The sequence below is a fragment of the Phycomyces blakesleeanus genome (assembly GCF_001638985.1).
Source record: "Phycomyces blakesleeanus NRRL 1555(-) unplaced genomic scaffold PHYBLscaffold_42, whole genome shotgun sequence".
NCBI classification, from domain to species: Eukaryota; Fungi; Mucoromycota; class Mucoromycetes; order Mucorales; family Phycomycetaceae; genus Phycomyces; species Phycomyces blakesleeanus.
Genome location: NW_017265171.1, coordinates 193177 through 218072, shown reverse-complemented (window position 1 = coordinate 218072; position 24896 = coordinate 193177). Strand labels below are relative to the sequence as shown.

General features: G+C 33.6%; 9 protein-coding genes across 9 annotated transcripts; 5 read left to right on the top strand and 4 right to left on the bottom strand.

Moving 5' to 3' along the window:
• Positions 1–442: 442 nt before the first annotated feature.
• Positions 443–1359, top strand: PHYBLDRAFT_137656 (hypothetical protein; the record flags this gene model as incomplete). The annotated part of the gene is made up of 3 exons (XM_018429867.1): positions 443–576; positions 652–1039; positions 1125–1359. The coding sequence occupies 3 exons, from the start codon at positions 443–445 to the stop codon at positions 1146–1148; spliced, it is 546 nt and encodes a 181-aa protein (XP_018283771.1). The 3' UTR covers positions 1149–1359.
• Positions 1354–2571, bottom strand: PHYBLDRAFT_184092 (hypothetical protein; the record flags this gene model as incomplete). The annotated part of the gene is made up of 7 exons (XM_018438880.1): positions 2536–2571; positions 2197–2432; positions 2098–2157; positions 1930–2031; positions 1770–1866; positions 1636–1694; positions 1354–1553 (listed from the first exon to the last, which is right to left on the bottom strand). Exons 1-7 carry the CDS (start codon positions 2559–2561, stop codon positions 1354–1356), a joined length of 780 nt encoding a protein of 259 aa, XP_018283770.1. The 5' UTR covers positions 2562–2571.
• Positions 2572–3485: 914 nt separating this feature from the next.
• Positions 3486–4181, top strand: PHYBLDRAFT_72354 (hypothetical protein; the record flags this gene model as incomplete). The annotated part of the gene is made up of 2 exons (XM_018442642.1): positions 3486–3605; positions 3702–4181. 2 exons carry the CDS (start codon positions 3486–3488, stop codon positions 4179–4181), a joined length of 600 nt encoding a protein of 199 aa, XP_018283769.1.
• Positions 4182–6219: 2038 nt separating this feature from the next.
• Positions 6220–8223, top strand: PHYBLDRAFT_184091 (hypothetical protein; the record flags this gene model as incomplete). The annotated part of the gene is made up of 3 exons (XM_018438879.1): positions 6220–6408; positions 6948–7413; positions 7529–8223. The coding sequence occupies 3 exons, from the start codon at positions 6220–6222 to the stop codon at positions 8221–8223; spliced, it is 1350 nt and encodes a 449-aa protein (XP_018283768.1).
• A 2709-nt stretch (positions 8224–10932) lies between these two features.
• Positions 10933–11896, top strand: PHYBLDRAFT_80340 (hypothetical protein; the record flags this gene model as incomplete). Its single annotated transcript, XM_018443574.1, has 5 exons — positions 10933–11012; positions 11081–11084; positions 11202–11298; positions 11383–11518; positions 11646–11896. 5 exons carry the CDS (start codon positions 10933–10935, stop codon positions 11707–11709), a joined length of 381 nt encoding a protein of 126 aa, XP_018283767.1. The 3' UTR covers positions 11710–11896.
• An 82-nt stretch (positions 11897–11978) lies between these two features.
• On the bottom strand, positions 11979–13308 carry PHYBLDRAFT_34470 (hypothetical protein). Its single transcript, XM_018440033.1, has 5 exons — positions 13190–13308; positions 12998–13055; positions 12875–12931; positions 12740–12773; positions 11979–12441 (listed from the first exon to the last, which is right to left on the bottom strand). The coding sequence occupies exons 2-5, from the start codon at positions 13043–13045 to the stop codon at positions 12005–12007; spliced, it is 576 nt and encodes a 191-aa protein (XP_018283766.1). The 5' UTR covers positions 13046–13055; positions 13190–13308; the 3' UTR covers positions 11979–12004.
• Positions 13309–15982: 2674 nt separating this feature from the next.
• PHYBLDRAFT_72358 (hypothetical protein) lies at positions 15983–17533 on the bottom strand (the record flags this gene model as incomplete). Its single annotated transcript, XM_018442643.1, has 3 exons — positions 15983–16029; positions 16590–16865; positions 16936–17533. The coding sequence occupies 3 exons, from the start codon at positions 17531–17533 to the stop codon at positions 15983–15985; spliced, it is 921 nt and encodes a 306-aa protein (XP_018283765.1).
• Positions 17534–18228: 695 nt separating this feature from the next.
• Positions 18229–20720, top strand: PHYBLDRAFT_72359 (hypothetical protein; the record flags this gene model as incomplete). The annotated part of the gene is made up of 6 exons (XM_018442644.1): positions 18229–18340; positions 18994–19090; positions 19427–19490; positions 19806–19871; positions 20140–20324; positions 20594–20720. The coding sequence occupies 6 exons, from the start codon at positions 18229–18231 to the stop codon at positions 20718–20720; spliced, it is 651 nt and encodes a 216-aa protein (XP_018283764.1).
• Positions 20721–21730: 1010 nt separating this feature from the next.
• Positions 21731–24163, bottom strand: PHYBLDRAFT_72360 (hypothetical protein; the record flags this gene model as incomplete). The annotated part of the gene is made up of 5 exons (XM_018442645.1): positions 21731–22799; positions 22942–22983; positions 23433–23568; positions 23671–23711; positions 24108–24163. 5 exons carry the CDS (start codon positions 24161–24163, stop codon positions 21731–21733), a joined length of 1344 nt encoding a protein of 447 aa, XP_018283763.1.
• Positions 24164–24896: the final 733 nt, after the last annotated feature.

Sequence of the window (24896 nt, the reverse complement as noted above, 5' to 3'; positions counted from 1 at the left end):
TGGCGATGTTTTGGAGGAGTATTTGATTAGTAATGTCTAAAAACAAAAAATGCATGTAAACTATTACAGCCTAGGCTATGTATCAATGCAACGTATCAATCGATAGTAATCTTTAATTTTTAGAGGTTAAAAAGAATTATCTGTGCAAAGACAGCTTATGATGATAATTATAAAATGCAGCTACTTGATGGCTGTAATAAAATATTAGTAGAAATATAATGAACAATAACGTATAATGGCACTGTACAAAAAATATATGTGAAAATTTTCATTAAGCTTTTGAACACAACAATTTTCTTTTCTTTTCTTTTCATTTTATTTTATTTTATTTTACGAAAATAAAGCCCTCACAGTATGCTTATCCAATCTGTGACTAGCTTTCAAAGAACATAATTTAAGGGAAAAAAAATATAGGATGTAGAATGTGTAGATCTTTACCGAAATGAGACAACTCAAGCATCACGAACAGAAACTCCTCAAGAAGGTCGACTTTTTGCAATGGAAGAAAGACGATTCTATTAGAGAGATCAAAGTGATTCGCAAATATCACCTTCAGAAGAGAGAAGATTACCAAAAGTAAATACATGCACAATCTATATACATATACATATTATGTACTTAATTACAAGTTTAACCTAAATTATTTATTAGATACAACAAATTGGCAGGTAGCATCAAAAAGCTCGCAAACAAGATCTCTCTTCTTGACTCTCGGGATCCTTTCCGTGCCGAACAAGAAAAGGCTCTGTTGAACAAGCTGTACACCATGGGTATTATAACCTCTGTCAGTAAGTTCAGTGACTGCAATAAGGTCACTGTATCTGCTTTCTGTCGACGAAGACTTCCTATTGTCATGTGCCGTCTCAAGATGGCAGAAACTGTCAAGGAAGCTATTACTTTTATTGAACAGGGTCATGTACGTGTTGGACCTCAGCCCATCACTGATCCTGCATTTTTGGTAACTCGCACAATGGAGGACTTTGTTACCTGGGTTGATACTTCCAAGATCAAGCGCAAGATTCTTAAATACAACGACAAGGTAAATTGTTATTAAAAATCATATTAATAATATCTAACATTTTAATTATCTACGTACTAAACATTCGCATTTTCCTATTATATAGTTGGATGATTTTGATCTTTTGTAAAAGAAAAAGAAAAACACATACACATACACATACACACACCTTCCAAGTTTTCTATTCTATTTCTTTTATATATATATATATATATATATGTATGTATGTATATATATATGTATGTATATTCATATCTATTTGTGCATTTCATATTATTATCATTTAATATTCTTTATTGATGTTCCTTTGTGTAAGAAAAAATGAGATCAATATTTTATATACTTTCTTGTCGTTCACCAGAATTATCCATATAAGTAGAAAACAACTCTTCGTCTTTGATGTCTCGTTCTGCTACCAAAGCTACAATTCGAAATGGTGTGCTCATTGGATCCATACTAGCCCAGTAGATATTGGGAAGGTATTGTCGAAGGCCAACTGGAAATGATGGTAAAAGGTCAAGTTCTTGGTATCGCACTAAAGCAGCATAAATATATAAATATAATATATATATATATACATTTAGTTCAATTGTGAAAACGCAAAATGTGCATCATACCATTTGATGGGTTAATTTGAGTACCATTATTGACATATTGTCCGATGGCAAATGGGTTTCTTAATTTATGCTGTGAGCATCTAAGCAGTAACTTATTTTTTCTTCTTTTTTCTTCGAAATTTGAATATCTTTACTTTGGTGATTGAGTCATCCACGTCTTGTCGCTTGTCTGTATAGCACCTGGCCAGTTTTCACGGTGATATAATGAATTGAATACCTTGCCAGACAAGCCTATTATTATTATTATTATTATTTTATATTACTATCTATCCACCATTCTCAATTCAGATTTACCTGTTGACTTGCCATCCACAAATACACCATCGTAGCATTTCAAAATATATCGATTCGAAATACTAACAAACAACAAAGGTTCGAATGGAAGATACACAGTGCCTATATATTACTTGTTGATTTATACTTCTGATTTTATCGAAACTTATATATATATATATATTGTACCTGGATACAAGCACACAATATCACCTGTCTTGCATCGTCCTTTCAAGAATACACCAAGACCTTATATATATAAACATATTTATTCAGCGATTGACTGACAGATTGATTCAACTTTTCTCATCATTAAGAATCTATAAAGATTGTACTTGCCTGCATTAGCAATGACAGATGGTTGTTTGTGAACTGAGAATCCAGACACAGACTCGGGATTAGTGGTCTCTATGGTTAAAAGCAAATTTTCAACTTGGGCTTGTGTGGTTGGCTGCCGAGGTGGCCGTAAGACAAGCCGGGCTGAAGGTGGAGAGAATAGTAATTTTGCCGCCTGCCAGGGATATCTTTAATGGAAATCGAAAGGAAATAAATGCTTTATTATGATTGAATTGATTGGTTTCTTGTTTAACAAACTAAAAAAAAACCAAAAGAAGAAGTATGCCTTACAAACGATGTAGATAATCCTTTAACATTATATTCTATTCTTATTATTATCTATTTAGTTAGTTAATTAATCAGCTAATTGATTCTATAATATAATACAAAATACAATGCCCTTACTATCCTATAGTATCTTATTAGGCCGCGGCCAGGAGACACAAAAAGGAAACCGTGATAGTGAAATACACTCACACAAATATTAATCCAAAGAGAAAATTCAACGCAGCAACAAAAAATTACATGACTGTTTTGTGTTTATTTTTGGCAACAGATATGAAAGCGCTCAGACTATTGATGCTATATTTCATTTTGAAGAAGGAGAACACTAATAGTATTATACTAGTACCTTTGATTATGCTTTTAGTAACAGCTAGGGTCGATAAAGTTTTGGTTTTTTGGTCATCATAACATTGGCCGAGCAAAACCGATGGCAAGAAATGAAATATATATAAAGATTGTCCCACCATGTTTTTCTTCTTTGATATCTTGTGACCAAAAGCCCATTTGTATATTTAGCTTAGAAAGCTTCAACAGAAAGAGAGGGAGAGAAAAAGGGACTCAATAAGAGATGTGGTTTGGATATGTATGCTTTAATAAATACACCTAAACTGATAATCCAAGGTAAAGTATTGATCTTGATATCCACATGCATATACTTTTATAGATACATGTATATCTATATACTCTATATTCACACCACAATAAATATCAATGGTGCAAGAAAAAAATGACATCTTTAACAAGGTAACCCCATCAGCAGTGTGTTACAAACTCTACTTGGAAACACCAAAAACAACGGCTCTAGCGATCCAGATATATCAAAACCGAAGAAAGTTACCGGTGACAATCCTTATTCTTTATCATCTATTTAAACTTGATCTCCTTTTTTTCTGCTTTTTTTTTGTCAAATATATATTTACATATAATTAAAAGTTGAATACATTCTAAAATATACCATGGCAGGATCAATACTTGAAGGTTGGCTTCATCGAATGGTTAGAAAAACCCTACGGAAGAGTTGGAAGAGATGTTATGCTATTCTCAGCCACACAAGGCTATCGTTTTACAAAAAACCTGTAAGTGTACACGACAATAATTTTTTCTATCAGCTTAAAAAAATGCTAATAGTAATACTAATACTGATGATTTAAATTGTTTGTATTTTATTGTAGACAGATACCAAACCACTCGGCACTATAAATCTTGGTCAACACAATGTACACCCTCATTGTACAAAACGATCCCCTTTTGCTTTTTCTATCGAATCTCACTCAGACCGGTACATATTCTACTGCGAAACTCGGCTAGAAGCTGGAATGTGGAAAGAGGCATGTCAGCAATTGCATGAATCCAGCTACCAATTACCTGACGATCCATATTTTACGACTTATGGCAGTGTACTTGACAAGTGGCTTGCGAGGCTAGACACACACAGCTTGAGTCCGCCGAACATTCTATCCTCAAGAGGTAACACTCTGCAGTTACGGACTGATGATCCACCAGACACTTTCCAAACACAAAATACACCAATGTCACGCTTTTCCAGTATCTGGCCATTTAATTTCGGAAAAATTCTGTTCAACAAAAGGCGTACCACATATGATGAAGTTGTAAACACAATCGAAACTGATTCAGGATACACCTCCTTGTAAAATACAAACATTCATGTGTATATAGAAGCTGTACATACAAAAACAAACCATATATATATACACATACATACATACATACATACATATATAAATTCTTTGCATTGATGCCATCTCATTTACATATACCATGCATCAATAATAATATTACCAATTTTATATTATATTGTATTCTATGTTTTTCAACATTTGTTATATTATTATCCTTATTATTACACTATTAAATATAATCATCGAAATTCCTCAAAGTTGTTTTTTTTTTGTATTGACTGTCGTGCAAGTATAAGAAAACAAGGCGTATTTTATGGACACCAATGAAACAAGATATTTTAGAGCTTAATATGATTAACCAAAATAAATAAATAAAATATAAAAGAAAAAAGTTTGAATGATTTGAAAGAAAAACTGTGGCTATACAGATATAGCACTGGCCTTTTTCAAATCAAGATATTTACTATCTTTAATTGATAACTATTATTTGATGTCTAAAAGAAGTCTTTCAAATCATTTTTCTTACACTTTTTTTCAACTAGTAGCCATGGTAACAGTAGTTATAGCAACGGTAACTATGGAAACCAAAACAAAATCAAGACAACTGTCAAACAAATCAAGTCCTTGATTATTTTTTTTATAAAAAAGTAACGGCCCTGACTTATCCCCCTTTCATCATCATCCACTTCTTTCTCACTTCGTTTGTCTTCTTTAACTTTCCCCTTGATTTCTTTACACAGCTATAAATACATAGATAAATACAAATGCAAATGCAAATACAAATACAAATACAAATATAAATATAAATATTCATGTATACATATGTATATATAAGTATATATTTGTATGCTTGTATTTTTGTATATTATAAACTTATGTATTTCATCATCTCTCTTTCTCTCTCTCTCTCTCAAAATATATATGTAAGGTAATAATAAAATAAATACAATATTTGATGTTACCTTGGCCGTACATCTGTTAGACGTTTTGTCCTATATAGACTTAAAAAGGAATCCTTTGGGTGCTACGGCTCCTTTACTGCGCAGTACTTTGAGGGGAATTTTTTCTTTTATAGATCTGTGTGTGCGTTGTAGTGGGGAAACTAAAAACCAAAAAGAAAAAAAATCAAAATACTACTAATAATAATAATAGAAGAGAACTGGAGTGTAACAAAATTATGATAGGACCTAAATGAGGTCATTCATTTTCATATCCTGTGTATATACATTCTGGGGTCAGTGATTCTAACTTGGCTTCAGCGGCGGCGAACTCGGGAACTCAAGCCGATGTGCACAAAAAGATAAAAAAAGGGTCTATGGAAAATGCAGACACGTGTTCGTGCGTTCTTCTGGCAGAAACCCCACTTTGCAATAAGCCAAAATATCCTGTATATAATCTACATATTTTTATATATATACATACACACACTTCTTGGTGAGCCCAACTGTGTGTACTTGTTTCTTCAATAGGTAATTTCTTATTTTGTTTGTTTCTTTTTATAAAATACAAAATACAACATATAAACGATCTATTTAAAATATTATATTTTAAGATATTTCGTCTTCCTTGGTTAACAAACGATAAGCAAAGAAGAAGAAGAAGAAGGAAAAGGAAAAGGAAAGAAAATAAAGAAAATAAAGAAATAATAAAGAAAGCAAGAGTGTATGAAGCAGAAATTTGTGCTGCCGAGTGTAACCAAGACGCGCATGGATTGGCAACCTATCCATGGGTGCAAAAAGGTGCGAGTTTTTTTTTCTTTAGCTGTGCCTCAAAAACTACAAGTGATTTGCTACGGTGCTGCACACCTTATTACCCCCCCCTTTTCTTCTTTCTTTCACTCTTCCTTCTCTTTTCCCCTTTCCTCTTTTTAAGAAAAAAAAAACATCTGAGCACAGTTGAAATTTATTTTGCCTATTGGCATTCAACATACACCAAAAAAAAACCGCCAGATTTATCATCTTACTTCTTTAAAAAAAATCTACACAGAAATATATCATCACATTCCTACCAAACAGAAGAACAAAAAGAAAGACCAAAAAAAACATACGTTATGACTAGCGAGAGAGGAAGACCAGACCGCCAACTGAGGCAACCAGACTCTTCTCGCGATAAACTCATGAGGCTAAAGCGTCTGAGTCCTCAGGAAGAGCTCAGAGCCATGGCAGAAGCAACCGCAGCCGTGATTCGGGTACGCAGAAGGGAACCCGAATCGATGCTTATCTGGGGCGACCGCAGAAAGGTAATATATATATGTATATGTATATATGTATCTACACACACACACAGATATATATATACATAATTATAATTATATTTATATTTATATTATAAATAATTATATATATATATATATAAATAAATAAATATAAATATAAATATAATTATATATAATTAAAAAAGAGTGGGCGAGTGAGCAAGTAAAGTAGGTAGTGTGAGTAAGAATGGGAGAGTGAGCGAGTGAGCGAGTGAGTGAGTGAGTGAGTGGGAATAAGAGAAAGTAAAATATAAATATATTACACTTTTTTCTTTTTTTTTTAAAAAAAAAAAAGGGCAGAATCCCTTACCTTTTTTTTCAATTTCTCGGGTGTGTGTCTACTGTATCGCCCGAGCGCTCGTGTAACTCAATGTCATGATCGATTCAAGCTTTTATTATATTTGTTATTATATATTTATGCATCAAACTCTTTGCAGTGTGGTTAGGACAACACTCAAGGCCAAACTCTTTACTAACCTCTCTTTGTGTCTTTGCTTCTGTGGATGCTCGTGTATGTGTTGTAGGCTGTCATCAAGCGCTTCCCCGATGGCGGTGTTGAGATAATAGTTCCACAGAACCTTACGCCTGAACAAGAGCAGTACGAATTCCCACCACGATCTCAATTCCTCAAGCAGTTATCCACTGCCGAGAAGCGAAAGATGTCCGCACAGACAGAACCTACTCCTCCATCTTCATCTACCTCTTCCTCTTCAGGCTCATCGGTCATGACCGTCCCATTCCAACAATCTCAGTCCGTCGATCTTGATCAGGCAACTATTAGCGAATGGCTAAATGCCCAACAAAAAGAAAAGGCTGAGCGCCAGCAAATAGTCCCAATCCTTCTTACACCCAGCACTTCAAAACGATCCAAACGAAATCCTCTTCCGCCCAAACCTAGTCCAAAGTGTGTGCAACCAGTACGCACCCAGACAGACCAACAGAGCCCAGAGTGGCTACCAGATGGCACACTGCACCTCCAGAGTCAAGCAGGTAACCTTTTTTTTCTTTTGATAAATCGAATATATCTATTGGACAGACACTTACTTATACTTGTGTACATGCATATATATATATAATATTGATACATTTCTTGTTTATTTGATAGGTAAACGTTGGACAACTCCAGCTGAGCCTCCACCACAGCCAGCACCTTCAAAGCACTACGTTTCCAAGAAGCTTCTTATTTCTGCCCGTACAATTATTCCACCACCTTCACGACAATCAATTACCTCTCCACGCACCCAACCAGTCAATGTGCGCACCTCCCGCGCACCATCCATCACATCTCCCCGTGTACAACCATTTAACTCGTGTGCGCGTCCTATTACTTCACCTCGTGTGCAACCAGCCACCTCACGTACACCGTCCATCACTTCTCCTCGTGTACAGCCATTCAATTCACGTCCTCCACCACTTACATCTCCTCGCATCTCTGCCATTACTGTCCGCACTTCACCACCTGTGCCAACACCCCGTCTTCGTCCTCGACAACCCTCTGACGCCAAACCTACTCCAAAACCTTCTACCCCCACACCACTTTCGAGTATGGTAGAGAGAACACAGTCTGCAAAAAAGACAATTGTTCATCAGCACATGCGCATTAGCGAACGCGGTAATCATCTTGCACGACTTCAACAACAGCAACAGGCAGTGACAGCGACAGCAACAGCGACGGCAACAGCGACAGCGACAACGACGACTAAAATAAACGAGTCCCAGGATTTGTGCACCAAAAAAGATGCATCTTTCTCGTCTGGTTACCTTGCCAAAGACATGTATATAATGAAAGCAAGCGCTTAAAGAAAAAAAATGGCTACAATTCATGCATATCACAACCACATAATCACACAACCATACCTGCACAATTGCACACATGCACACATGCACACATACAAAACTGCACTTACACAACTGCACTCACACATTTGCACTCTTACATTCGCACTTGCACTTGCACTCTCACATTCGCACTCTTACATTTGCACTCTTACATTTGCACTCTTACATTTGCACATTTGCACATTTGCACATTTGCACATTCGTACTCACACTCACACTCACACTCACGCACATATACACATATTTATATACTTTTCTTCACATTCACATTCACTAACCAACAAACCACTTTCTCTCTATTATATTATATTTCATTATTTGTTTCTAAACCAACCCACGCCAACACATTCCCATATTTTCAATCCTGCACAGCTCACACACACACATTATTCACAATTCACAATTCATAATTTACAACTCACGCAAAATCACACAAAATCACTCATTGAAATTCCATCAGGCATGCAAACCAAAAGGTTTCTTGTATAATAAAAATCTCCCCCAAAAAATATTAGCATATTTCTTAAATATTATCATTATAGTTACTATTAGCCATTACTACTATTAATACCATCATCATTATCATAATCATCATTCCTTTTAATTTCTTTCTTGTGTGAATGTGCGTATAGTTTTCTCTTGACGGATTTTCGCCTCCTTCTTTATCAATTCTTAATATACATATATATACATTTTGTCTATTTAATAATTTGATACGTTTGATCACAGCATATAATGTACATAACAATTATTGTAAAATAATAATAATAATACTTTTTTTTCTATATTTGCATTTATCCCGTTTTTGTTTCAATACAAGAAGTTTATAGTCTTGTACTCCAGCACATTTTTTTTTTTAAAAAAAAAGTGTATCACCATTTTAGTGGCTGGACACAGCACTGAAAAAGGTAAAAAAACAAATAAAAAAAAAATAAAAAAAAACAAAGAGAGAGAAAGAAAGAAATAGAATTGGCCGAGGTTGTCATGCTTCAGTGGTCCATTATCAACAAGTTACACCATAATCGCCACCACTATCAATAGCCAATGGCCATAATAGTGTTTATTCGTATTCTTGCTAAGTGAAAACTAATAAATCCAATGCTTTGTACTTAATAATATAAAGGAAAATAGATAATGATTACAAGTATGAATATTACTCTATGTATTGATAGCACAAGTATTGCAATATCCATTTGGATTCCTCGACTCTTTTATTTCCGGTTTATTTGTTCAGCCATGAGATCATCACCATGGGGTCAACATAACACGGTTTTGATTACTTGACTTGCCTCGTTACTCATTTTTTTCTTTCTTTCTTGTGTTCTAGTACTATATTATATTTAGTGTTTAAAACACACAAAAACACACAGAGAGAAGGATATGTATTCATGTGAGTTACTCGCAAGTATAAAAGCATAAATGATGTATCTGGACGGGGAGTTTCTTTTCCTTTCCTTTTCCTTTTTCTCTCTATCATTTGGCATCTCAAGTAGTATGCAAAGCTAAAAATCATAGCTATGAAATCTATTATTTATTATAAGAAAATGTGTTGCAAGTGCACAAACAATATATATATATATATACATTCATATAATATATAATAATAACTATTATAAAAATCAATTTAGATTACAGGTTACAAGGTTATGAACCAATACAAACAAGAAAGAGGTGCTTGAACCTTGTTTATTTCTTGTGAACTTGTGCTAGGCATCGATATTTATATATATGATTCAATTCGATTCAATTCGATTCAATTTAAAGCAAGAATCAAGAATATATCTATCTACACATTTAATATTTTAAGCAGATGGGATGATTTATTTTAATATGATAACAAGATACCTTTTCTTTTCTCAACATTTGGATTCAAATTTTCTTGTAAATCTTTGTGTACAAAGCAACATCTCTATTTTGTGTAGTTTAAAGGTGTCCAGGTGTCCAAGTGTCCAGACTGGAATATGCTACAGTACTACCAATATACGGTGCACAATATACATAATACACAGTAAAGTGCATTATATATATATATATATGTTGTCTGACAGTTTATTTAGAGCAAGTAAATCTTTTTTTTTATTATCCCCTTTTCTTTTCCCTTCCCTTCCCCACCTCTTTCCTCCCTCCGACCTCACAATTTTTTAAGATGTATTTAAGAATCGAATAAAAACCCCTGTACATCATGTGATCTTGAAATCAATTTTTGTGGGTTTTGGGATTCTTGTTGAACTCAAAAGTGGTTACTTGTACAATCATTTTTTACAAATTTATATATATATATACTTGCACCAGTTATCTGTCAAGTAAACTAAAGCTTTTGAGAGAGAAATATGCTCTCCTGGCTATATTAGATTATATTATACTTTAATTTCAAAGATATTGATTTTATTTTATTTTTTTAAAAAAATAATAATTCATCACCATGGAGATTAATCTATAATTATTTCTATATACATATATATTTCTATTATAAAGTTCGATTCAAGAAGAACAAAAAAAATAAAAATAAATAAAAAACAAAAAAAAATCTTGGTTTTTATATCTCCGCACAATCTTTAGATTTTCTTGCCCGCAGACTGTAAAGTTCGGGAAAGTGGGTTTATATTCATTTCTTGGACCTATTTTCCCTTTCTTTTTTTTCTTTTTCCTTTTAGTCGTAATCAGTTAAGAATGTCTCAAGTCTCGGGTTCAATCACCAACCGCTTCATCCAGAAGGTTTCCTCCAAGGAATTCAGAAGCTACTTTTTGAGGTAAGTCGACACAAAAAAAAACAACTAAAAGATGAAGTGCTCATTACAATTTTTATTCTCGAATTTAGCACTGTAAGTTTATCACCCACACGTACACACCAAACAATGGAGAGAAAGGGCGAGAGGAGACGAATAAGTAACTAACAATATATATATATATATATTCATACATAATATGTGGGTGAACAGCACTTTTGGGGCCCTGTCGCCAACTGGGGTATTCCTATTGCTGCCATCTCTGACTGGAAGAAGGACCCTGAACTTATCTCTGGAAATATGACTGCTGGTAAGTATACTAACATATATATATATATATCATATAAAAAGACCTCGACTAAACTAATGTATATATATATATGTATATATATAGCTCTCTGTATCTATTCTGGTCTTTTTATGCGTTTCGCTTTGGCTGTTCAGCCCGTAAACTATCTTTTGTTCGCTTGCCACGCTACCAACGAAGTTGCTCAGCTGGTCCAGGGTTATCGCTACATTGACTACCACAAGTAAGTTAATAGAATTAGAAAGATAATTTATATAATATTAAAAAAAGGGGGGCAGGATGAAGGAAAATATTTAACAAAGAGTATTGAATTAACTGATTATGTAATTATTTTCTTTTTATGTAAAAAGGCTCGGTGGCAAGGCAAAGCTCTTGGAACAGCAGAACCAAGAAAAGGCTGTTGCTTTGGATTAAAATGGATGTCTTGATATATAAATATTTGTAGTAATTATGTACCTCTCTTAAAAAAATTGAAAAAAGTATAATTAAAAAAGACTAGAATACAGAAACAGAAAAAAGCAAAAAAAAATAAGAAAAAGTGGAAAGAGAGAGAGAGAGAGAGATACGTAGTACTTGAAGAAGAATATTTGAGACTTTCAAACAAGTTGTGTGTTTAGAATTCAAATAAGAATAGAATGGGGTTGGCATAGCCGTTGTGAATAAGAGATAGAAAGGTACGCCTTCTAATTCAGGGCGGTGGGTTTTCATTTTAAAGAAGAAAGCACTTCTTTGATTTTTTCTTAACTGGAGGCTCTAGGGCAGCCACAATGGCTTCATCAAATACATTCTTCAATCCTTTTTGTGTCAATGCTGAACATTCGACATATTTGACTGCGCCTAGTTCTCTGGCAAGACGTTCACCTGCTTCAAACCCAATAGGTCTTTGCTTTTGTCGCGTCAACTTTTCAAGAACTGTAGGATCATCGCGTAGATCAATCTGAGTGCCTACAATTAAACAAGGCACACCTGGGCAGTGGTGGTGTACTTCAGGAAACCATTTTTCTTTAACATTCTCAAACGAAGCAGGCGAGGTGACTGAGAAGCAAACTAGGAATACATCGGTTTGTGGGTATGACAATGGCCTAAGACGATCGTAATCTTCTTGACCAGCCGTGTCAAACAATCCAAGGGTATAAGGTTCGTCACCTAAAAGAAAGGAAGAAAAGAAAAGAAAAATGTGTATATAATACACGCGTGTATGTTGTATTTGTATACATGTATGTATGTATGTATGTTTAAGGGACCTTGATTGACTTTTACACGACCTCCTTCCTTCCCTCCCCATCACATCACATCACATCACATCACATCACAGTATATTGTAGTATAGTATAGTATTGATCCTAAAGCCCTTTCTTTCTTCTCAGGAAAACAAGGGCTTTGGAACCTTTGGATACTAAACGGTCTTCTTATGGTTTGTCTTGTGGAGGGGATTTAAACTTACCAATCATAACCGTAACTGCATAATTATCAAATACCTTTTATTCATTTATTCAAAGACAATCAAAACTATGAATATCTGAATTGACTGTCTTGTCTTTATAATTTTTTTAAAAGAAATCATAGTAAAGCCTCTTACCGTAGGAACATACTCAGAAGGAAATTTGTTGGTTGTGTACGAGATCAAGAGACATGTCTAATCAAGTTGAAGAATTTGAGCATCGTTTGACAATTTCAATCATCACAAGGATTCTCGATTTACCTTGCCTACAGCACCATCTCCAACCACTACGCATTTTATTGTCTGCATTACTTGATAGCTATTCAAAAATAAAGAAATGAAAAAAATGATAAAGATTATTCAATGAGCTCATTTTTGACAGAAACCAAAAACAATAAGAAATAAGGTGATGTAGTCACTCTTATTTTTCTTTTTCTTTTTCTTTTTTTTTACCAAGTAGTTTTCTCTGTCTTTTTAGAACAAACGAGGGACTTGTATGTGTATGTTCGTGTGTGTGCTTGACTTTAAAGTACTTCTTTCGATAAGATGAGGAAGAGAAAGAATCAAATAATAATATATTACTAAAGAAGGAGGAAATGGTTTTAAAACGATAGAGGGATTCTTTTTTTACCTGAAAGCAAAAGTAAAATCAATCGGAGAATATAAAAAAAAGGTAACAAAAGGGAATGAGGAGAGGGAAGGGAGGGGAGGGGAAGGGTATCTCTTTACCAATCTCTTTCTTATTATACTTATATGACTATCAGTATAAATACGTCATCATTCAGTGCATTGTTTTATTCGATCTGTGTACTTGTACGAGTACATAGCCTATACTTTACAGCTATACATAGCATATAATCCTCTGAATTAAATTATATGTATATATGTTTAGGTGCTCAAGGAATTAGACAATAATAAGAAACTGCTATCGATAACAGAAGATGCTCCTTATTTGGACGCGGTAAAAACTGTCATATACATATCATTTATATAATAGAAATAAGTTGATTTTATAATAATTAATACTTTACTTCAAAGATAGAACCCTGCTTGACAGTAGAGAAGGTGTAGACTTGTAGTAATGTACCACTACTATATATTTGTCGAATATGTTTTGCTTGACTTAAATACTTTAAATTTCAGCACAGGTATCCTTAAATTTCCAATTTTCTATTCATATTTTTGGATACTGTATATTTAGCTTTCTATTTTGGTATAATTTGTTTTATAAATATATGTCTATCCTTTTTAAGCTGTAGAAATTTGGTCTGAAATGACCCGTTTTCAAAGTCGCTTTATTTTTTCCAGTCTAAATTACTATAATCACCCTCCAATCCTATTGTATTGCAAATTGCTTCGAGAAAACTGACATGCTCGGATTGTATTGTTTGGGTGTTATAGTAATTGTCTTATAGGAAGTTGCCATAAGTCCACATTCTCTCTATTATATCGAGCTTTAGCTGTAATGCACTGGGTTAAGGAACCGGGTTATGAGAGAGCCAAAGGTCCGGGTTAGAAGAAAATTAAAGTCTGGGGTTGGAGCGGGCTTTAATTGTTTTTGTTGAACTTGGCCCGCACCATGGATTCCACTGTGGTAAATGGCAGCATTTATAACTCCGTACTCGTAGAAATGTCGGAAAGATTTTTTAACCAATAGAATTACTGAAAATAGAAGAAATTATAACTTCAGACTCATAAGTTTCTACGAGCTCGTAGATTCTTTAGCAAATATGATTTGTGGGATTTCAGATTGTTTTTGCATCTAATCCAATCAATTGCTATAAATATGGTAAATTTATACCTTTTTAGGTACTTTAAATTTTCTTATAATTGGTCCAACAAACTTAATGTTTTATAGCAAAATATTTTTATTTTTTGACTTTATTAATAGTAAAAGTAATAAAATAAGGCTCTTCTTTAGCCTTCTCATATCTATAGCATTGCCTCTAACAAAGGGTACTAAAAAATAGTAGACGAATGATAGAATAAGTATGTAAAGAAGAAGACTATGATAATTTTAAATTAAATAATAAGTATAGTAAAAGTTTAATTTAAATTGTAAGATCAAGGTCTCTATAAACTACTAGATATCGCTTTGGCCAGAAATAAAAAAGGGAGTTTCGTTTAACATTACAAGAGCTATAGCTATATATCATTCTATCTATAAAATATGTGTATGTGTGCTTATCTTGTAAGGCTTTGATAAAAGGTTTTGTGTTATAGGGTCTTGTCATAGATCTCTTGCTTAATATTGTTATCGCCTAAAAGCTATAGGTTATTGGTTAGTACTTTGTAAAGCCTCAAAGACTTGTCAACAATAGTAATAGTGAGAAGAAATAGAAAGAAAATGACTTTACGAAATAAAAAACAAGTTCGCATTAAAAAAAATATCAGTAGGCATGACTGTTTCTGGTATAAGCTCAGATCCAAGGTACGAAGTTCATAGGGCTTGTTTGACCCTCTAGTTGATTTTTCTTTAATCAAGCAAGTAGTTCTCTCTATTCGAAAATCAAGATGGTTTCCTGGGTTGACGACGAGACTTTCATCTTCAAAATATTTCTCCAGAGCCAAAATAGGATAGAGATATTCTAAACTTGGTAAGTGCTAGATGGTGTTCAAAAATCTGCCATTTCTTTCCAAAATAAGGCAGCTTGTTTCAAATACTCGTAGATTTTTTTCTACAGTGTTCATTACCAAGGGGATACTCAGCAATATTGTACTTATAAGTTTAAATTCAGAAAACAATGTTATTGGATAAAAAATCTTTTACCGACGTAGAAAATCCTACAAATTTATACTCTCTCGTATAGTTGGGGTGGTCAGACTATAAAGATTAATCGAAGATGAAATAAAAATCAAAAATAATTAAGCTGTTACTTCTTTTATTTTTAAAAAAAGAAAAATGAATGGTCAATCTTCTTTCATTGTGAATTAGATTGAGAGTAATATCGTACTTTATGGAAGGAACAGTATTATAGATACTTTCTAAAACTTCCATCAGAATCGCCCCTCATTTCTCATAGTGAAGCATAAAAGTTAAATTTACAGGAACTTAAGGGGTATACATAAAGTCAAAGAGAGAATAAAAAAAAAATACTTTTTATTGTTATGAATAAAATTGAGTTATATAGCTATCTAAACTAAAATTATATATTATCCGCAGTAGCTATTCTATTAAATACTTTAAGTAAAAGGAGACATTATACTGCTATTACTACACATAAAGAGGTACTGCGGTTACCCATCTTAAAATTTTACGTATTTATCAACATAATGTTCGCCAATTACAACAACTAATTAAACCAATTACATATCTCGCTTGAAGATACATAAAACAGTCAGTTTTGTAGGAAATATGCATTGCGCACAGGATATAAGAGATGTACTGCTCCATGTGCCTCAGCTTCATTACTTTTACAGCCCATAGACTATGTGAAGTTAAATGAGCGTTGAAATTGTGTGTTTTTATTCAATATTAGTAAAATAAAATAAAATAGGGCATAGAAGAATAACTATAGGTATATTTAAAAAAGTAAATGTGCTAGCAAAACTTAAGAGTGTAAGCTTAAAATAAACGACTTTATAAAAATAGGAATACGGCATAAAGTGAAGGCGTAAGAAGGAATAAGAATAGAAAGCTACTAGCTTGGGATAATATTATTTCTAGGTTGATCATATGAAATAAGACATACACAATGCTAAACATGTATCATAAAAGTGAGTAATAAAACGGAACACATAAATAAATCTGTATACATAGCTAGTTGATATATATATAATAAAGCATAAGTGACACTCTCAAGGAGTTAAATACTACCACAATATCAGATAGTAGACATATTTGAGGATTTACAAGTGTTAAAGCTCGAAGATACATGTCTTTGAACATTGAACTTGCTTGAAAATTTCTTCTTACAAGTGGGACATTTTGCTTTCTTGACACTCTTGTCATGGTGAGCAGAATGACGCTTCAAGTTTCCGCGTCTGTCACTCCAATAGTTGCATTTGTCACAGTCGTATATACGCTTACATTCTTCTCTGAGCTTTCTTTTCTTTTTGTTCATAGAGTATTGGCTATATGGGCGGAAAAGGCTTTGGTTCTTACGACTTTTGGTATTTTGACCTATTCCTTTGTGAATAAAATAATAGTTAGATACCCTTGTATATTTTAAATTTATTAAATGTATCATGCAACTTACTGTGGTTGCGATCTTCTGAAAAGCTTTCTGGTAAAAAGTTAACAAAGCGTGTCTGTTTTCGAGAGAGATTTGAGGTCGAGATTGAATCAATTTGTTGAGAGACTTTTAGAACTGACGGTAAATAAGTGTCTTGATATAGCTCCATACGTGGATTATTACTCAAAGCATTTGGTTCGGATATATACATGGTATCATCAAATGTATACTTGTCTGTTGTGAGTGCCTGATTTTCGTGTAGAAATGTTTCTTTGATGTTTATACACTGCCATAAAGGAACGTTTCTTGATCCAGAAATAGGAATTATGTAGGCATATTCTGAGCGCGCTACAATATCATCGATAAATCCCGCTTGATATTTAGACCCGCTTGAAATACTCGGATCAGGGCTCAAGACTGGCACAGCTTCCGGAATGGAAATAGATGGTGAGAGAACTGGAGAATATGTCTTGTACCCTTGGTGTTGTGGACTATCCCGAAATACAGGAATTAGAGTGGGTGTCAATGGATTTGAAACATTATCATATGTTTCTATTAGTATATGGGGGTTCAACAATGTATTGTTCAAGTTTGGATGGGATAGAATTGATCGGTGGACCATACTCTTTTTTATGTTTACAGATAAAGTTGAAGTGGGAGATAAAAGTTAAAAAGATATATATGAATAGGCTAAAGAAAATGATAATAAAGATGATAGTGATAATAACGATAAAAATAATAATATGGTTTTGGGTGTGTAAATAATGTATTACATGTACAAGGTATTTTGCTTAAGTATAGAAAGAGATATTTTTTGTTTTGTAGATTATTTTGGGTAGTAACCTATACCGCCGTCGATGGTATTTATATGAATTGATTTCATCAATACTTTGACTTTATCTAGAGGAACACATTTTGGTACAATGCCCTCTTGATGTACAAGTTAATTGATACTATGTGGCTTTAATAGCCCCTTCCTTTCATAAAATAAAGAGTGGTGCAATATTTTAAAGTTTGATTATATAATTACATATTAGCAGTGGCTGCCTTCAGCTCTTATCAATGATCACTTTTTACTGTTTATTTTATACTAGTATACAAAAGTCACTTGTAGATTTGGATGAGTAAGTTCTTTATATTTTTTTATATAATACAGTTATTTTCCAAAATAAAGTTATGAAAGATAGAGATGGAAAGGGTTTAAAAGGGCTAACAAAGGAGCTCCAGACTGTTATTGTTCGATTTGTTGGGGGGGGGGGGGGGGGGGGGGGTGCTTTTTCTTCTATATATTTGATATGTAATGATGAAAGCTTCTTAATGATACAAGCTAGCATCAAACTACCTGGAAGAACACCATTATCCCTTTCAGCTAATATTCTACAGGATAAAAGAAAATACAAGATCGCTCGATTTCTCATGTTTGAAAGCAGTGTGGGGTTAACTGTGTACTCTCTTTTCTGCAGGTTTTTATTATGAATTCTAAAAAAAAAAGTGGGGTAAAAGTTAGTGTCTTTCTATATATACAATCTTTCTTTAGGGACTATATATTTGTACAGCTGTTTTAATGGTTTCTGCGTGTAAATTCAACCTATCCCTTGCGTGTTTAGATAATATTAGCTTTAAGAGAAGTTGGGTAAAACGAGGCCTCATTTACCAATGTCACATAACGTGCTTAACTTTAAAAAAAAAAGGTTTAAATTTCAGTATCGTGGCATTTACTTGTTCTATAGGATATAATTAAATTCTGGATACATACATACATATATATTGTATTGCTCTTATTATTTCAACAACAACAAAAAACAATTGCACATACAAAATAGTCTATCGTTGTTCAACTAATGGGATTTTGTTTCTTGAGGTGTTTCTTAAATTTCAGGTGTGTACTTAAGACATACATGAAGAATTTACAGGTCAGTATAGAAAAAAAGAAATAATACTAGACTTTCTTTCTTTCTTTTCTTTTCTTTTTTCAAGGTTCAGGAACCATAAAATACATAGAAGAATATTTGACAAATATATCGTCTTCTACAATCCCCTTTATTATATCTATTCTAACTATTGCGATGAACTTGGCTTTAGGTAAATTTAACGGTATAGCCATAGCTATGAGCAGAGAACTATGGGATGATATTCGTATCGGTCTCATAAAAGTTGATTTCTTTTACATGCTGAAAATGTGGATAATTCCAGAAAAGCAAAAATATATTATACTATACCATAATTTAATTCTTCTTTGAAAAGTTTGGGGATGAAGGGTCACTAACATTAATATAATAAAAAGCCAATCGTGACTGTAAACTATATAATGATAGTGGCAGAAACCCTAAAAGAAAATAAAAGGGAAAAGGGATACTATATTTTATCAATTTTAAATAAGAAAAAATGGTAAAGAATGAGAGAAAGGGAAGTACACTAGGAGGAATCTATAATACTTCTTTCGTAAAATACATACATATTCCTGTCTTTTATTTATATATGTATATGTGTATATATATATATATATATATACTAGGAGCGTTGCTCCCCCTTCCCTTTGCTCCCCTTCTTGGGGGGACCCAGAGTCCTATAGCCAGTTGGTATGCAACTATTCCCTACTGCTCTATTCAATTGGGCATCTATTATCTAAGATTATTGTCGAGTTTATGATTTGATGTACTTTTGGTATATCATGTGATTTATAAAACAGCATGTTTTTGCAGGCACATCTGTATATCACGTGATGCTGCTGACTTTGATTGATTTTAGATATATATAAAAAAAAAAGATAGAAAGACAAGATATATTCCTTTATTCTTCTACAATCATTGGTCCTTTTATTTGCTAGTTAAATGAGCTGGATCTATTGCCTTACTTTTTGACCCAACTTTCTTCTCCATGTTTTAGTTCTGTAGCCCCTTTATCTGATTCAGTGTTTTAGCAAAAGCAAGTCGTTGTTAAGCTTCGTCATCTACTATCAGGTAAATATTAGGAATTGAAAAATAAATAGGTAGATAAACAAGCTAAAAGGGGGTCCACAGAACCTAAAACTGTTATATCCAAACAGCCGCTCCTCTCCCATAAGCTACTTATAAGTCATGTATATATTCATTTATTTTTTAGGGGGAGTGTCTTGAATTTACCTTGCTAAGCCCAAGACCTTGTTTTTCTAATATCAAAAAAAAATAAGATCTAACTCAATTATACGAAGTTCAAACTATGAGAATTATTATTTATGTCTTTAAAAAGTTTTATACAGTTATTGGTAACTTGAAAAACACTAGACCAATAGCCAGCATGGATAGTGTGGTATACACACCACAATTGAGTGAAAAACAGACTCCACAACCAAACACTGGTTCCTTCTTCCTTTTTTTTTTGGTTGGGCAAACCCATGAGGAGAAATCCTTCCTTCTTGCTAATGAACCTGGCAAGTTAACAATCTCCGGAACTGTTACATACCAGGCACATGTATGCTACACACACATACATTATAAACCAACCATTACACAACAAGGATTTGAATTACAGGTATTTTAATAGTAACATATATAAATAATAATAATAATAATAATAATTGCACTAAGCCGAAAACAATTGTTCGTTTATGTCTAGAAATTTTGTCCTTTTGAGATAAGAGAAATGTCACAATAATTCAAATCAAATTGACCTAAAAATGATATGCATTTTTTTTTTACTTTAGAACGTTTAGAATGACTGGAAAAGCTTTATTGAGTTTCGGCAGACATGTCCTTACATGCCTAAGCAACTCTACTAGTCATATTTTCTTTGACAAGAGCTCAAAGCTGTTCAATTGCGCTAAGCTCTGACGAGTAAATAAATACGCACATTACTCTATAATCTCTATTATCAAGTCTTCTTATCATTGGAGGAGACTTATGAATAGGGCAGTTATTATTAATTACAAGATAACTACCCATATAACTATCCTTCACGCTCATGATACTCAGAAGCTTATTCAAAGATTTCACAAAATGGGTAGTAGCTGTACCCTTTGCTTTTAGCTTGTTGTTTCTGACAACGGTCCTCTCCTCCGCATTTACGTGCCCTATTGTAGGCTCTTTGCTCTTTGTATCCTGCCAATTTTTTTCTTTAAGTTTAGCCGTCTTCAATATTTGAGTTTTTGGGTTTCTTTACTTTTTAGGCGATGGTTTTTTTATAACAGTATGAATAACACTACTACAGTGTATAAAACCGATAATGATGTGGGAATGAGAACGGGTCTTTTTAATCTCTACTTATATAAGTGTTCCTACATCCTGTCTAGCTCAATTATTTCTCGTGCTAATGTTAAATTCGGCCTCGTCATTAAAGACTAGGTTCTTAGTGTAATCCAGATCTGAGTATTTTCACTTCATAAACAACCGGTAATAATCTTTTATATATAAGTGTCATAAGTAACGTTTCATAATAATAGCATTTTCAGCTCCTATAAAGTTTAGCTACTCTAATATAGGTAATTACTATAAACGGGTGATCGCCCTTATGCGACAACTTTTATAAAATCGACTTAAATACTGGACAATTCATTATACGAAGCTTTCTTGTTTGTTTTATTATAGTGAGAATCTATTAAAGCCAACAGTACAGAAGAATCAAGTAAGTAAAATTCAGAAAACAACAAGTCTTTTTTATTACAAGCCATAGAAGATCGAAAAAAAAATATTGCTCAAAGCTTAAGGCACAATCTCTAACTTTGTTCTAGCTGCTATCAATGAGACTGTAGCAACATGGATGTGCAGGACAAGAGTTCTTGCAATGAATTGGAGAATGATACTTTTGCGATTTCATACATGGTATAGATTCCATCGTTATGTTATCACATCAGATAAAAGACTATGGTAAATCCGTGAATCTGAAAAACAAAACATGCCTTCCAATGGTGGGTACCGATGGCTTCTTTGCAAAAGACTTTTAAGCGCAGAAAATCATAGCATAGGTAATTGTCGTTTGTATTGGGTTGTGCCACTTTTGCTTCACCAAAGCCCAGGCTTGGCTCATACGACAGTTGGGTGAGATTTGTCAGGGTTGCATCTGGCCTTTTATCCCCACTGGCATCCGATTCGATATTGGTCCATAGTAATAAAACGCGCTTTTTAGGACTGGATAAAATGCATGCCAATATTGGATGAAAATAAGTGGTTGTTAATTCATATTCGCTAATTGATTGTTTGTTCTTTATAGCCTGCAATGGTAACTCGCCTATAGCTTTGGCAATACCACGGATTACGCAAACGGCGTGTTTATCTACATGCTTACAAAGCTGTAATAATTTTACACTGGCTTCATCATTATACAGTTGATGCATTTGTACCGAATCGATAATAAGAAATACTTTTCGGTAGATAACGTCGCAATTATTGAGTTTAAGTGTCAATGATTGATGCACAAGATTTTTGGTTAGAGCATCCGAGATTACTTCAGTGAAAGTATCAATCATGAGTTGGCTATGTTGTTGAGGTGCTAAAAGTAATATATGAGATAAAGCGAGTACTTCATGGATCGATGTTTCCATGTGAAGCAAGGTAGATGATGCAATGGCAGCTACACTTTGTTGAAATAACATGAATAATGCTGAGATGTTTGTGCCTTTGAACATCCATTTAGCTGAGGAATTTACATGAAAAGGCAATTCCGGTGATGTCTGATGCTCAGGAAGATCCAGAGGGTCGGCATCATTATGTATTGCCATATCCGCAGATGCCGAGTCATTGATGGAATTCACATTATCAGTGGTAACAAGGCTGCTAGAATGTAAACCATAATACACCGGTACTGGCGTGTGAACAGACTCTTGATAGTAATTACTCTCTTGATTATCAGAATTCAAGGTCATAGAAGTGTTATCATCATCGATTAATTCTGACTTTGAGAGATTTGTATCCTGGCTAGAAACGTGAAAGGATATGGAGCAACTGACATAAGGCAAAGCTTGAATTTCTTAAATAACTTTTTGCACGTATTTGGCACTGCTGAGATGTGCGTCAATATCTGTCACCAACCGTGATTTTTGTAACCAAAACTACTTACTTGTAAAGGAGCTTTTTCATAAGTTTTAATTCCTTTGACAACCTATCGTAATCATCCGGTAGTTACTTGGATATAATGGGCTTATATCGCAAATAAGCGTGGTCCCTTTTGAGCAACCCAAATTTCTCATAAAAAGTAGGAAAATTGAGGGTGATCTTAATCTCGGTGCAACAGGTGATATGATAAGAGTTATTGAATTTCTGGTTAATTCCTACAGACGGTTGCTTTTTTTTGGGGAGGCTATCTATCCTTTTCGTTCATCGATAGTTTTTGTGGCATCAAGAACTGTGTCAGATTCAAATAAATATAAGAAAATAAGGTAACAAAGCAAGAGATTGGAACACTAAAAAAAAAGAAGCAAAAGTGGCACAACCCAATACAAACGACAATTACCTATGCTATGATTTTCTGCGCTTAAAAGTCTTTTGCAAAGAAGCCATCGGTACCCACCATTGGAAGGCATGTTTTGTTTTTCAGATTCACGGATTTACCATAGTCTTTTATCTGATGTGATAACATAACGATGGAATCTATACCATGTATGAAATCGCAAAAGTATCATTCTCCAATTCATTGCAAGAACTCTTGTCCTGCACATCCATGTTGCTACAGTCTCATTGATAGCAGCTAGAACAAAGTTAGAGATTGTGCCTTAAGCTTTGAGCAATATTTTTTTTTCGATCTTCTATGGCTTGTAATAAAAAAGACTTGTTGTTTTCTGAATTTTACTTACTTGATTCTTCTGTACTGTTGGCTTTAATAGATTCTCACTATAATAAAACAAACAAGAAAGCTTCGTATAATGAATTGTCCAGTATTTAAGTCGATTTTATAAAAGTTGTCGCATAAGGGCGATCACCCGTTTATAGTAATTACCTATATTAGAGTAGCTAAACTTTATAGGAGCTGAAAATGCTATTATTATGAAACGTTACTTATGACACTTATATATAAAAGATTATTACCGGTTGTTTATGAAGTGTCAACGCTAATTTTAAGGGGACGACATTTCCTGGTGGGAGACGACAATTCGATTCTACCGGACCACAAATCGTGGCCTTTTGTCCGGGATGAAATTATTATATTTGGTCCCTAAGGACACATAATATCCGTATAAAGTCTCTCTTTTGTGCTTTGCAGAAAGAAAGTGGATCGAGATTACTTACCAGTTGGTGCTGTCATACTCTGAAAATATAAGTAGGTGAAAGAAATACAAAGACATCATACGCGTAAGAAGGCCAATAAAGCAGTAAAATATCAAGTAAGATTGCGTCACACTTTAATAATAACAACTTCGTATGATCTTCTGAATAACCGGCTATTAATATAGGGTATTTGTGATTAATTCTTATTTCTTTATTGTCAAGTCTAAACCCAGGGCTACCAATTGAATATACATCATTTGATTTTTGCATGAGACAGCATTTTGTTATTAAATTTCTCATATACAGTCTGTAACTCTAAAAAAAAACATGAGAGTTATGTGCTTGGGAAGAGATTGATTAACACACAAAGTGTTGTGACAAAGTAGTAAGCTAATGCATACAATGAATATATTGCGTTTTTTCAGGACACATCATTTTGCCCTGAAGGACTAGAGAAAGTCACCGGAACCCGGACAGGTAGTCACGATTAACTAGGCCAGTTAGAGAGAAACGTCGTGCCCCATCAAGAAACGACGTTCTCGTAATATTGCTGAATAGTCTATACTTATATGCACTTTAAGCCTGGCTAAGCAGACATGAGATTTAAAGAATCATTGGAAGCTAATATATATATATCAAATATAAATAATAGAGATTTAATTACCAAAAAAAAAAAGTAAAAAAAAAAGGTCTAATGTTACAGAGTATTTTTGTATATTATGGTATCTTGTTGAAAGTTTTATTGTTTGATTGTTGAGTTGTTTTAAAGTTTAAGATTATTATAGAAAGTGAATAGTCAGATAAGATAAT

Excerpts from the sequence above, each read along its gene's own strand:
- PHYBLDRAFT_34470 (XM_018440033.1), bottom strand. The coding sequence starts at position 13,045 with ATGCAGACAATAAAATGCGTAGTGGTTGGAGATGGTGCTGTAGGCAAG. Across the intron at positions 12,932-12,997 it reads GAGATGGTGCTGTAGGCAAG|ACATGTCTCTTGATCTCGTA; the intron begins GTAAATCGAGAA and ends CAACTTGATTAG. Across the intron at positions 12,774-12,874 it reads CTTCTGAGTATGTTCCTACG|GTATTTGATAATTATGCAGT; the intron begins GTAAGAGGCTTT and ends AATGAATAAAAG.